Raw genomic sequence first — 12,687 nt, forward strand, 5'->3', positions numbered from 1 at the left:
AAAAAATAAAAATTATACACCTCATCCTTTTATTTAATTCATTGAAGAAAATTGACATTTGGGGCCTGTTTTACACTCAATCGACAAAGTTTTAAATCATCATGCTTTTTGATTTGATGGGACACCACCTAATATTAAAGCTTATTTGAAGCACAAATACGAATTATTTATTACGTAATATTTTTAGTGATCACCTTTTGATATATATATCTCAACATTGGTGTCAATTACATAGTTTGTGCATTGATAGAATCTGCAAATGAAAAAAGAGAGAACACTACAAGTGTTATGGAAATCAATTTCCGTAGCGGTCGAAAGTCTGCAAGTTGTTCAAGTATGGCATCTCCTCTATCCACTACTCTTCTTCTGCAAATCTAATTATTTAGCAAAAAATAAATAGCATTTAATTTTTCAAGTAGATTGTTAGTAATAAAAAAAAAAAAAAAAGTAGATTTTTTTTTTAATCTTGTGCTTGCTCGAGGATCTCTGTTATTATCTCTACAATTCTCTGTCCAGTTAGCAATTAGTAGGAAGAATTGTAGGAGGCGATCGAGCTTCCTGTCCAATAATAAAGGGCGAGGATAATAACATGAAATCCCAATTCCTTTATGATCTTTTTCATCGTCTATATTCTTTTATGTTATAAGCACTCAAGCAGATTAAGGGTGGCTTGATGGTAAAGCGCCCGGGGAGGGTAGGGTAGGGTGTATTACTCATTTGATTTTAAATTCGAAACTTGAGGGTGCTGCCTTCTCTTGGGGTCGGTCACTTGGCCTACAATTTAATGTTCAATATCTTAAGTAGAGTGGAGTATTGAGCTGGGGATTAGTCTGATGGATCTGGTTAGACCTCTACGCTCGATATTACTACTTCTTGTGAGCTAACTCGAGGTACTGTTTGGCTCATATGTGAAACTAGGATACCTTAATTAAATAAAAAATAAAAAATTCGGTACTATCACTTTTTGTGGGCTAGCCCGTGATACTGAGCTTATTTGGCAAATGTTTGTAATTAAGGAATATTTGTTTGAATAGTAGTTAAAAGTGATTGATGTGATATAAAGTATAAAAAAGTTTGGAATTGTTTTATAGAAAAGTGAAAAAGTTTTGTTTTGTCGTAGATTTTTTTATTTGAATAATAATAAAAAATTATTGATATGATATAAAAAGTGAAAAAAAAAATGTTTTTTATTTGACTTTTTTGGGAGAAGTGAAAAAAATAGAGGGGAATTGAGAGTTGTTTGCCAAGCAAGCTCACTGTTTGCTTATAGGTGAAACTAGGATGTCTTAATAATAAATAAATAAATAAAATAAAATTTAAAAAGAAGCATTTGGTTTTATTCTCATGCACATCTCTATATAAGAGATATGTAAATTTACCATTAAATCTGTAAAATTAATAGAGATTTCTCAAATATTTTTGGAGGAAGTATGAAAAATGAAGGAGGGAAAAATACTCTCTCCTTGTTATTTAATTAGAGAAAAGTAAAATGACAAAAACATAAAAGTGATACATAGGTGTTGTTTGGCAAATACAAGTAGAGAATAGAGTATTGGGTTGTTAATTTTGAAATTAATAAAAAGTAAAAACAAAAATTGTATAGAAAAGTGAAAAAATTTTATATTGTAGTAATTTTTTTATTTGAATAATAAAAAAAAATTATTGATTTGATATAAAAAATAAAAAAAGTAAGAATATTTTTGATGTAAATTATTATTAAAAAAATGTAAAAATAATATTAAAAAATATAAACAGTAAGATCCACTATTATATTTGGACGTCCTTGACTTTATTGGCCAGCACCGTAGTCTTTAGTCTTTACCCAACCCCTTTATTTCTTTCTTCCTTTGTGGTGGGACCGAGTGAAAATTTGACATTTTTCTCTTTTCCATGATTGCCACGCTGTTCCTTCATTAATTCTTTGTCTGTCGTTTCAGTCTTTCAGAGCTCTTTCCAAACCTATCGTCAATGTCACATGACTCACATTTCATGGTACGGTAGATTGCAAATTTACTTGTCTTTTCTACCTCCAATAATATAATATAATAAATAAATAAAAAATAATAATTTACGCTCCTGATATTATCATTTTTTTTGAAAAAAAAAAGAAGAAGAAAGATGAAAAAGTTGTCATCTAGTTTAATAGTTCAAGGATTCTTATGATGGTATGTATGATTCCAATAGGATTGAGTTTGAAATTGGGCTAAAATTAGATGCTTTTTGACCCTTTCAAAAATATAGACCATGAATTATTCGGAGAATAAAACACCTTTTATATTTCTTTTTTAGATTAAAGAAAAAAGTCTCAAATCATAGGAGAAGTGTGCTAGCCACTCCTACAGTCCCACTTTAGAATTTGGGCTCCTCCTTACCTAACCAAGGAAACCCAAAAGAAGAAAAAGAAAAATAGAGATCACTCGGAAAAGACAAGTACATGTATCACATTGCTATTTTACTGTTTTTTTCTTTTCTTTTTTCTTTTTTTCAAAAAACAAAGACAGATCTAAGAATGAATTAAAAATGTCACATCATTACGGTGAGATAATAGCACGATAGTGACAGAGTATATAACAATATTTCTTGTGAAAATGTATTCATTCTAGCATTATTGATTTTTATTTTTATTTTTTTATCAGAAGTTAAGATGTAGTCTATCACAAAGAAAATAGTCAAAATACAGTGTATTTGACATTGCGATTTTATATACAAAAATATAATTTTAAACTAAATCGTAAAAAATAGATTGTTTGGGATTACGCTTTTACAAAATTACGATTTAAAAACGTAAAAAATATACGTTTGTAAATCAAAAGTCAGGGATATATTTTTTAAAATGCATAATTTTAAAAGTTAAATTATAATTTTGTCATATACTTGGCTGTACTTTTTAAAATTACAAATTAAACTGACCCATCAAATGGAGGACAAGATTGGAATCCCAACATTTTGACAGATGCTTTAGCAATGGTAAAACATTTTCCTTTTCTTTCCCAAACCCATCCAGCAGGCAGCGAACTCCTTAGTTTTAAATCTACCAAAAAAAAAAAAAAAAAAACTCCATAGTTTTTAGCTCCCAATTACACTAACTTCCTATTTTTAGAAAGCCAGTTCTCTGCTACGAGCATACGACCGAACAAAAGCAGTTAACCCGACCCCTTGGGGATTCCCTTTCATGACTAGCTCTGACAACTCTTTCTCAAACTCATGGACTTTTTGCAAAGACCTGCACGAGTTTTGAGGACTCCGAGACACAAATTCGTAGAGTTTGAGGATGCGTAGCGGTAGGTCGGTGCTTTTCTAGAACTTTGTAAAAGTAATCTGAATTTGTTCGTCGATTGTTGAGCAGCTTTTGGTTTATTTTGTCATTTTCTGCATTCCCACATATATGTTCACACGCGAAGGGGAGAATCACTGAAATGGCTTTTTGAGTTTTTCGTGATTGACAGCTTTGGCCTTTTGTTGCAGTGGTTTGCGGCGGTTTGCTTGTAGACGTGAATTTCTGAGATAGTATTTTTTGAGGTCAGAGTTTGATTTATTATTATTTTAAATTTATGTCGCTTTTATGGAAAACGGGATGTTTAACTCAGTTAGATTAATATGTGTTGTGGGTGATTGGTTATTTAAACAGTTTTTGTTATCTGCTGTTTGTTTCCATATATGGAAGTAGTGGGAAGTCTGATTTTGCATTCTGGGTAGTGCAGGGGTTGTATTTTGAATTGGGAAAAGTGTTTGGAAAATCGAGTTATGTGGGTGAGTTTTGAGTGTAGGCTGTTAATCACAAATCAATGGCAAGCTTTAAGAGTCTTGGAATGGCGGTGTGGAAAGATAAAAGGGAAAGAAGGATTGTTTTGAGCCACTGTCAATTTATAGATCTCTAAGGTTGTTAGATTGTATTCGGAATTTGGCTTTTGACCTGAAGTTGAAGGCGGACTGTGTTTTGGGCATCTTCAAAAGCTCAGATGGAGAATTCGGTATCGTTTGACGGAACAAGAAACCTTAATTTGGAGGACAACTTCTCAGAGCTCATGAATTTTGATAATTATGCTGTATGGTGCAGAAGCCCTGGTGCAACAGATCAGATTTTCACCTCTTATGGGTTATCATCCGATCCATCAATGCCTTATGGCTTGTCTTTGGATGCTTTCAATTTTACAGAACAGAATACTGGCGCATTTCCTGTGAACGAAATTGGTGGAACTTTCAACCCCATAGGGACTTCTTTCAGTCCTGGAGATAAAATGATGGTTCAGCAAATGGACACCCAAGATGGGTTTCCGATGGATTTCAACATTGCAAACGAGTTAGCAGATGCACAAAATAATGGTTCTTTACAACAGAATAATGTCTTGGATATGGAAAATTCTGTAATCCCCAGGCCACTGAGTAGCCCAGTTGAAGAGAAGATGCTTAAGGCGTTGTCTTTGTTCAAAGATTCGTCTGGTGCGGGCATTTTGGCACAAGTTTGGGTTCCCAGGAGGCTTGGTGATCAGTACCTCTTAACCACTTGTGACCAACCCTATTTGCTTGACCACATACTTACAGGGTATCGTGAAGTTTCGAGGTCGTTTACGTTCCCTGCAGAAAAGAGAGCAGGTTATTACCTTGGGCTTCCTGGTCGTGTCTTTACTTCCAAAGTTCCAGAATGGACTTCAAATGTTGGTTATTACAAAAAGGTTGAGTACCTTCGAGTGGAGCATGCAGTAAATCATGAGGTCCGTGGATCGATTGCCTTGCCAGTTTTTGATTCTCCTGGGATGTCATGCTGTGCTGTTTTGGAACTTGTCACTACCAAAGAGAAGATGAATTTTGACGCTGAGATGGAAATTGTTTGCAATGCCCTCGAGGTTAGTTTTCCCTTTCCATGTGTTCACTGCAATTGTTTTCTTTCCCTAATTTCCCTTTTCCATGTATCCTAAGTTGAACACGCATAATGGTAGATTTTTTACAATCACGATACCCTTGTTCTTGATGGAAATTGTTTTTTCTGTTATATAAATGAAAAGGAAAAGTTATGTGGTATTTTCTGGAGAATTATTTAAGTAATCACTGGTTTAGAAAGATTTTCAGCGCCTTCGACGCACAGAAATGAGAAAGTGTGCACAGAAAAAAGCTATGGTTAGAAACTGTCCTTTGTTTTTGATTCCCCATGTATTTCTCAGAAGAAAATTTCCATGGGCTGTACCATTACACCAGTAGGTGATGTGTAGGGACAGTGGAGTTAGCCTCAGTATTGGGTTATAAGATGGTTGCTTTCCTACGAAATACTTGGGTCTGCCTTTTGGATCTTGTTTTAAGGCCTAAACTGTTGGGAATGCTGTCATTGAAAAGGTGGAAAAGAGACTCGGAGAGTAGATGAGATGTTGGAAAAATTATGAAGGCAAGAAATAAGAAATTTGGACTTCAAGGCTCGATCGCAATGACGATATCTTTAGAAATTATTTTATCTCATTTCTAAAGTGCTAAAGGGTTTTGACAAAATCGTTCCCAGGATACAATGAAGCCCTATAGTCACTCTAGAATTAACACTTTCTATAGTGAACTAAAACACTTTTAGAATGAGAATTACACAAAAGAAATTTGTAGGAGACAAGAAAAAAGCTATTTTCTTGTGTCTTTGCATATGACCAAATGGTCATATTTATAGTGATTTGGACACATCCAATGGTCCAAAATTGTAACCAGCAAAATCCAACTTAATGAACACTTCAAACAGCATATTAATCCCTTCCAACGGCTAGAAATGTTTAGATTTTCTTTAATTTCACACCTAAAACAGCTAGCTCTTAGTCTCGGTCGACCAAGGTTCTCTTGAGCCTTCTACAGAGGTTCTCGGTTTTTTGTATGTGGTCATGATGCATCAGCTCGGTTGACCGAGATTAGTCTAGTCAACTCTTAATTTCCAAATTAATTAGAGCTCCTCGCTCTGATGCGCACGTGAAAAGTGCGAGTCATAGCGTGCAAAAGCCCATTGCTCGTGACGCGGGTGGCGTTGCCGCCGCTAAGCTACTAGCTCTCTTCTCCATCACCCAATCTATTGTTAAAGTGTGGAGGATTCCATATAAACTAGTTGACTTCTTCTAGCGAACTCATTTCTAGTGGTCCGGCATGAAGGGCTTTTGCCGGCTTGCTCTGTTGTATCTCCCCCTAGGCCGAAGACTGTTTTGCTATCAACCTAGCCTTCGTCGGAGGCTGTTATTGTCCTGTGATCTGCGTGTGTTGGATCAGACATTGCTGATGATCGTCCCCAGCAGTTCATAGGCCTTTCACCTAAAGCTTGTGAAGTCCAAGGCCAGGAGGGGCTCGAAGAGGGATGTTAACCTTCTGGCGGTGGCTGTTATGGTGAAGGGGAAAAATGGGCTGCCTTTGGTCCTGGCAATTTTGTCTGTTGCCGGAGCTATCTCTTCGCTTTCTCTTAGGCTAGTGGTCTCCCAGTTTTTGCCCGGTTTGTCTTCCTTTTACCATCTCCATCATTTTAGCTCTCGGGTGTTTTTCGCTGGCCCCCCTGCCGGTGGCTGGTTCCCCTCGTACCGTCCATGAGGTGAGTGAATCTTTGAAGGGGGGTGCTTTGGTTGATACAGGGGATGTGGAGAGAACAGAGAGGTGGGGGATGATGGCTACTCCAATTAGTGCTTAGTGCGGCGGTGCACCCACCCTCTCTGGGGCTCTCATTTGGGGGGGATGATAAAAGGCTTCTGGAGCTTGTTTTCTGCCCTTGAAGAGGGATAGCATCTTGAGGTTTGTAAGGTTGTGGGTTTTGCATCTAAACCAAAGGGAAGGAGGGAGCTTAAGAATTTGGAATGCTCCATTAACTTTGATGATTGAGGCAGTGGCTCAAGTCAGGGTAAAGGCAGGACTACTTGGTGTGTTTAGGGCTTCTTTGGGGGTTTAGGGATTTGTTGTGGGTGTCTTGGCATTTCTCTTTTTATTTTTATTTTTTTGGTGTTTCTTGTATATACTTCATGTGTACTTACTACTTAAGGTTTTTAATGATATTTGCTTGATTAACTATCAAAAAATAAAAACTTTTCTCCCTACACTTCAAAATTTTGGTTCTCTCCAAATTTTGGATTTGCTTAAAGAATGTAAATCTTTCAATTAAATGCACAGAAAATGTTTAGATATAAAATATATGGCATAATTATTTGAAATACCCAAAATAAATAATTTTATTTATTTATTTTAAATAAATCTAACACGGATTTATTTATCTAAAGGGCTGAGGATGACTCTTATTAAGAGTACGATATCTAGTTTATCCAGTCTTTTCTTTCTCTTCACCATGACTATTCGTGTTGCAAAGAGTTTGGAAAAGTTACAGAGACTTTCAGGCTGGAAGAGATTTTTTATTCATCTAAAGGGGGGAAGAATACTTTATTTAGAGTATGTTATCTAGTTTAGTCATGTATTTTATTTTATTTTTTTTATCTCTCTTACTTTGATGTTGCAAATAGACTAGAAAAGTTATATAGGGATTTTGTGGGGATAAATCTAGATCTTATTTGGACTGCCAAGAGTATATGCTGTACCTTTGCGTAATGATTGAAATAAAAGTGGTTCCTAAAAAACTTTGGCAAGAACCACCTCAAGGTTCCGAGACAGCTGCTTTGAGTCATTTTGTTGAGGACACTGTCAGATCTTTGCACATATTTTCACTGCTATAATGCTGCTCTACATTTCGTAGGTGCACTCCCAATAATATACTACATACTGCATTATCTTGTATTCTTTGTATGAATTAGTATTAAATTATAAAATGTCAAAATTATTTTGGATTTATTCTGATCATTGTCCCTCTCAGGCTGTGAATTTAAGGACTACCCCGCCTCCTCGACTTCGTACTCAGGTACTGTCGATGATACTGCTCCCCTGCACTACATCCCCCACCCCCCGGGTTTCTTAAATTTTTTTAGTTTGGTGTTTCTGCACTTCTCACAAGGTAATATGTTATTTACAGTACCTGTCAAAGAACCAAAAAGCTGTCTTGGCAGAGATAATTGATGTCTTACGAGCTGTGTGTCATGCACATAGATTGCCTCTGGCTCTGACATGGATTCCTTCTTGTTACACTAAGGGAGATGGTGACGAAATTACAGGAGTGCGGGTCAGAGAGAGTAACGCAAATTCTGGTGAGAAATATATACTGTGCATTGAGGAGACAGCTTGCTATGTGAATGATAGAACGATGAAAGGTTTTGTACGTGCATGTTTGGAACATCATCTTGAGGAAGGGCAAGGTGTAGCTGGGAAGGCGCTTCAGTCAAATCATCCCTTCTTCTTTCCTGATGTGAAGTCTTATGACATAAGTGAGTATCCACTTGTCCATCATGCGCGCAAGTTTGGTTTGAATGCAGCAGTCTCAATCAGGCTAAGGAGTACCTACACTGGTGATGATGATTATATTTTAGAGTTCTTTCTCCCTGTCAACATGAGTGGTAGCTCAGAGCAGCAGCTCTTGTTAAACAACCTCCCGGGTACCATGCAGAGAATGTGTAAGAGTTTGAGGACAGTTTCAGATGCAGAATTATGTGGGGCAGAAGGCTCTAAAGTTGGGTTTGAGAAGGGAGGAATCCAGAACTTCCTGCCGATGGCTATGTCTAGAAGAAACTCTCAGATGACATTATCAGATAGTGATGTAAATTCAACTGAGAAGATGCCATTAAACGTATCTAACACAAAAAATGATGGATTTGAAGCAGATAGTCCTCATGAACAAGTATTCTTCTTAATCGTATCCTTAATTCTTTCATTCTTTTTTCTTTTTTGTTTTCTTCTGAAACTGAAACTGAAAAGAGCATGCTTGGTTACCGGCTTCGTGCATAACTTACTAGCATTAATTGTTCCGACAATCTCTATGGTTCCAATAGCATTGCATGATGGCATATTATGTTTTTCTGGTTGCACTGGTCTACTAGATTAATGATGAAAGTAGTAGGATACCTGTTGCGTGCTTGTTGCATTCATTCTGGAAAGAATTTTATTTATTTGTTCTAGAATTGGATTGATAAGAATCCCCATTTATCCCTTTCTTAATATTTCTCTTATAATTGCATTAGATCAATAGATCGTCCGACTGAAAGATGATCATATACTGTGTTCCCTAGGATCTGCTTCTTTAGAAAATATAGCTGTAGCAGCTGCAATTAGGATGTGAACATACTGAAATGCTCTGAGCTTTGCATGGGTGAGTAGGTTCAGCTTTGGCTTGTTGAAATTTTGAAGACCCAGCTCTGGCTTGTATTTATTTGACCTTGGGCTGGATTCTTGAACTGATTTAGGTGCATTTTTCATGTAATATGTTAATTTGGGAACCTCAACAAATATCTTAGGAAAAGGAAGAACCAGTTGAGTAGTTAAATTATGGTGAGAATATGAATGCCTGATTTGCTTTTCACCAGTTGCATATCCTCATGTTATCTGGAACATGACGGAAACAAAGGCACATTGGTTACTCATTGATGTGGTACCAAGGGCATAGGTTCATGCAGCACATTTTAGGAAGTGGTAAAACTGGATAATGTGTTTTTAATCCTAGATCTCATTAATTTATTCTTAAGACCACAAATGGAGAATAGTCTTCATATTTTTAGCCGGGAATTTGTGAGTAATTGACTGCAGAAGAGCATACCACCGAGTGTTTCCCGTCTATGTCGGTTCATGTTTTGGGGGCTTTTTATGGGGAAAGTTCTCTCCTTGTCATGCCTCGTTTTTTTTTTTTTTTTTTTACCTCCTTTTAAACCAATATGCAAACATTTTAGGAGAGTGCAGTTCTTGACCAAGAACAAGAAAGATTGAATTAAGAATTGAGCGGTGTAGGGTTTTGATGTTATTATACTAACGAGTAGACTCTTGTCTGACAGATATTGATGGAGACTTGGAACACTTGATATTCTAGAACAGGGGAAAATCAAGAAAAAATCTGGTTTAAATATTAGATACAGGAAAAAATCTGTTTTTTCTTTTGAGCTTTATATATTTGAAGGTACAAACGATTAATTAATTTAATTGAAAACCCCTTTTCTCTGTAACCAATGAATGAAGGTTTGTGGTTTTTTGGCATCTTCTGCAGAGCGAGTAATAACTAGGAGATGAACTTTTCACTCTAAAAATTTAGTTCTGTCAAACTTATTATCTCATTTAATGAAGCAAATCCATCAAGAATTCATTATTGATATAAAGGAAAGCAAAATGCAAGAAATGAATGTTAATAATCATTTATGATGTATATCTCATGATTTACATTTCACTCCTACTGCAAAATGTCTATCAAATAACTTCGTGCAGTTATTTTATTTTATTTCTTTGGGCATGATTTTGAAGAGGTTGTGGGATTGAGTTCTTAACAGTTTCTTATACATCTTGTAGGCAACAAGTGGATCAGGAAGACAGGAGAAAAAGCGAAGTACAGCAGAGAAGAATGTGAGCTTGAGTGTTCTTCAGCAATACTTCTCTGGGAGTCTTAAGGATGCCGCAAAAAGCATAGGCGGTGAGACTTGCTGTCCATGTGTGCCCATTTCTTAAAGATATTGAGTTGTTCCAGCTTTCATGAAGCATTACGCTTTAGTAATCATCATTAAACTGAAGATTCAATTCCCAAAAGGCATCGTATAATACATTCCTATGATTTTCATTTTAGATTTTTTATGTCATATAACTAGGTGTATTTCCTGAAATATTATTAAAACATAGGTTAGATGTGGGGATTATACATAAAGTTCTGACCTTAAGGCTTTCATGTAGTATCATTTGCCTAACATCCACTAGTGTCTACATAGTTCGTGCATTAGGGAAAATCATTTAGTGCTAACTTTGTTGTTATGAAAGGGTTTATAGAGTATTGTCTAATATTTAGGATTAAAAAGACGGAGAGATATCTTATTGCATAGGTAAATACTGTTAAATTCAAAGCTTAGCATGTAACAATCTGAAAGATCAAGAGGAATGCATAGTAATGACCTTCAGAAATCCACTTATCAGGAGAACCTTTTATAAAACCCCTACTGCTGCATTTTCATTTAAAAACATCATTTTAGATTTATTTAAAAAGAAATCTGTTAAATATTTTTATTTTATTTTTAATTATTTTTTTCTTGTTCTTTATTTGTAGTTTGCCCCACTACACTGAAAAGAATATGCAGACAACATGGAATTTCAAGATGGCCATCCCGTAAGATAAATAAGGTAAATCGTTCATTGAGGAAAATACAGACAGTGCTTGATTCTGTTGAGGGGGTAGATGGAGGATTGAAATTTGACCCAGCCACTGGGGAGTTTGTGGCAACAGACTCCGTAATTCAGGAATCTGATTCACAGAAATGTCTACTTTTCTCCAACAAAAACTTGTGTGTCAAAAATGTCAAGCCAGTGAATGAACATGCAGTTTCAGTACCTTCGGTGCCTGGTATTGATGGCTTGAGTTCTCTAATTAAATTGGATGCAGATGACTGTTTTATGGGTGGGAACCAAGTAGGGCTCTCAAGTAGTAAGCTCATTACAAATGCGTGTGGAGTAGAACTAGAGAAATCCCGTGTCTCTTTGATTGATTCTAGTGAAGATTCAACATTGGTTGCAATCAATGCTCCATGGCCTTCGCCTGAAAATGCCTCCTTCGGCTCTTCTCTTGCGAATAGAGGTGAAAAATGGGGTTTGAACAATGATAGCTGGAAATTACAAAATCCCGACTCGCACTTTGTGCCTCGGAGCTCTGGCTCCTTGGCTACTGCCGATGAAATGGATACTAGAGTTGGTGGGGATGATGGGATTGGTGAACGTACCCAGCGTACTTCTTCAAGTCTGACAGACTCATCAAATGCTTCCCGTTCAACAATGCCTGGCAGTTCTTCAAGCTCTATGAGCTTGGAGGAGGAGAAACATTCTAAATTCAAATCAAGCTGTGCTGATAGTGGATCCAAAATTATTGTGAAAGCTACGTACGGAGAGGATACAATCCGGTTCAAGTTTGAGCCTTCAGTCGGGTGTTTTCAACTATATGAAGAAGTTGCAAAGAGGTTCAAGATGCAAAATGGGACATTCCAGCTCAAGTATTTAGACGATGAAGACGAATGGGTGATGTTAGTAAGTGACTCAGATCTGCAAGAGTGTCTTGAGATTTTGGATGATGCTGGCGCACGTAGTGTAAAGTTCCTAGTTCGAGATAAGCCTTGTACTATTAGCAGCTCCGGCAGTAGCAACTGCTTCTTGCCTGTAGGCTCGTAATATTTGAATCTGGCTTTTACAGTAGCTTGGCAAATACCCCATGGAATTCCTGTAGAAATGGCCCTTTTCATCTCTCTCTCTGAGTTTATACACTTGTCATCTCTTGCACTGCCAATCACTGCGCATCAGGGTTAAAATGCCGATCCATATTGACCGCTGCAAGAACTTTATACACTTGAAAGGGGAAAGGAGCAGATGTGAAACACTATGTATGTTGGTAGATTATAGATAGGTCTGTAAATGGTAGAATTGGGAATAAAAATTGTAGTAGTACGAGGATCCAAGTATGATGCTGTAGTCCCATTCTGTATAGGTTTTCCTTATAAAATCGATGGCTTGAAACTGTTGATTTTGTGGTTCAGCGGACATTTTAATCTCCTATAAATGAAATCCTTGTGTGTGGTTAGTTGTCACGTCCTATTAGAGAGCTCTTGTCTCTCTGTCCCCTCTTTCCAGTGAGTCACCTCCATGTGA

The 12,687-nt window shown here is 36.7% G+C and overlaps 1 protein-coding gene across 5 annotated transcripts; it reads left to right on the plus strand.

Moving 5' to 3' along the window:
* The first annotated feature begins 222 nt into the window (after positions 1 to 222).
* LOC133879209 (protein NLP9-like) lies at positions 223 to 12,619 on the plus strand. 5 transcript variants are annotated; one of them, XM_062317747.1, is made up of 7 exons: positions 223 to 334; positions 3,466 to 3,519; positions 3,702 to 4,844; positions 7,799 to 7,843; positions 7,955 to 8,713; positions 10,363 to 10,483; positions 11,105 to 12,619. In XM_062317747.1, exons 3-7 carry the CDS (start codon positions 3,960 to 3,962, stop codon positions 12,211 to 12,213), a joined length of 2,919 nt encoding a protein of 972 aa, XP_062173731.1. In that variant the 5' UTR covers positions 223 to 334; positions 3,466 to 3,519; positions 3,702 to 3,959; the 3' UTR covers positions 12,214 to 12,619. The 5 variants fall into 5 exon arrangements, with proteins under 5 accessions (XP_062173731.1, XP_062173747.1, XP_062173726.1 ...); XM_062317763.1 differs by having other exon boundaries at positions 3,768 to 4,844; XM_062317742.1 differs by lacking the exon at positions 223 to 334 and adding an exon at positions 3,020 to 3,285.
* Positions 12,620 to 12,687: the final 68 nt, after the last annotated feature.

The sequence above is a fragment of the Alnus glutinosa genome, chromosome 1 (assembly GCF_958979055.1).
Source record: "Alnus glutinosa chromosome 1, dhAlnGlut1.1, whole genome shotgun sequence".
Taxonomy (NCBI): Eukaryota; Viridiplantae; Streptophyta; class Magnoliopsida; order Fagales; family Betulaceae; genus Alnus; species Alnus glutinosa.

What these genes read in the sequence shown, in the direction of transcription:
- LOC133879209 (XM_062317747.1), top strand. Translation starts at nt 3,960, where the DNA reads ATGGAGAATTCGGTATCGTTTGACGGAACAAGAAACCTTAATTTGGAG. An exon ending in TTGTTTGCAATGCCCTCGAG is followed by an intron (nt 4,845 to 7,798) that starts GTTAGTTTTCCC and finishes TGTCCCTCTCAG; the next exon opens with GCTGTGAATTTAAGGACTAC. An exon ending in TGCCGCAAAAAGCATAGGCG is followed by an intron (nt 10,484 to 11,104) that starts GTGAGACTTGCT and finishes CTTTATTTGTAG; the next exon opens with TTTGCCCCACTACACTGAAA.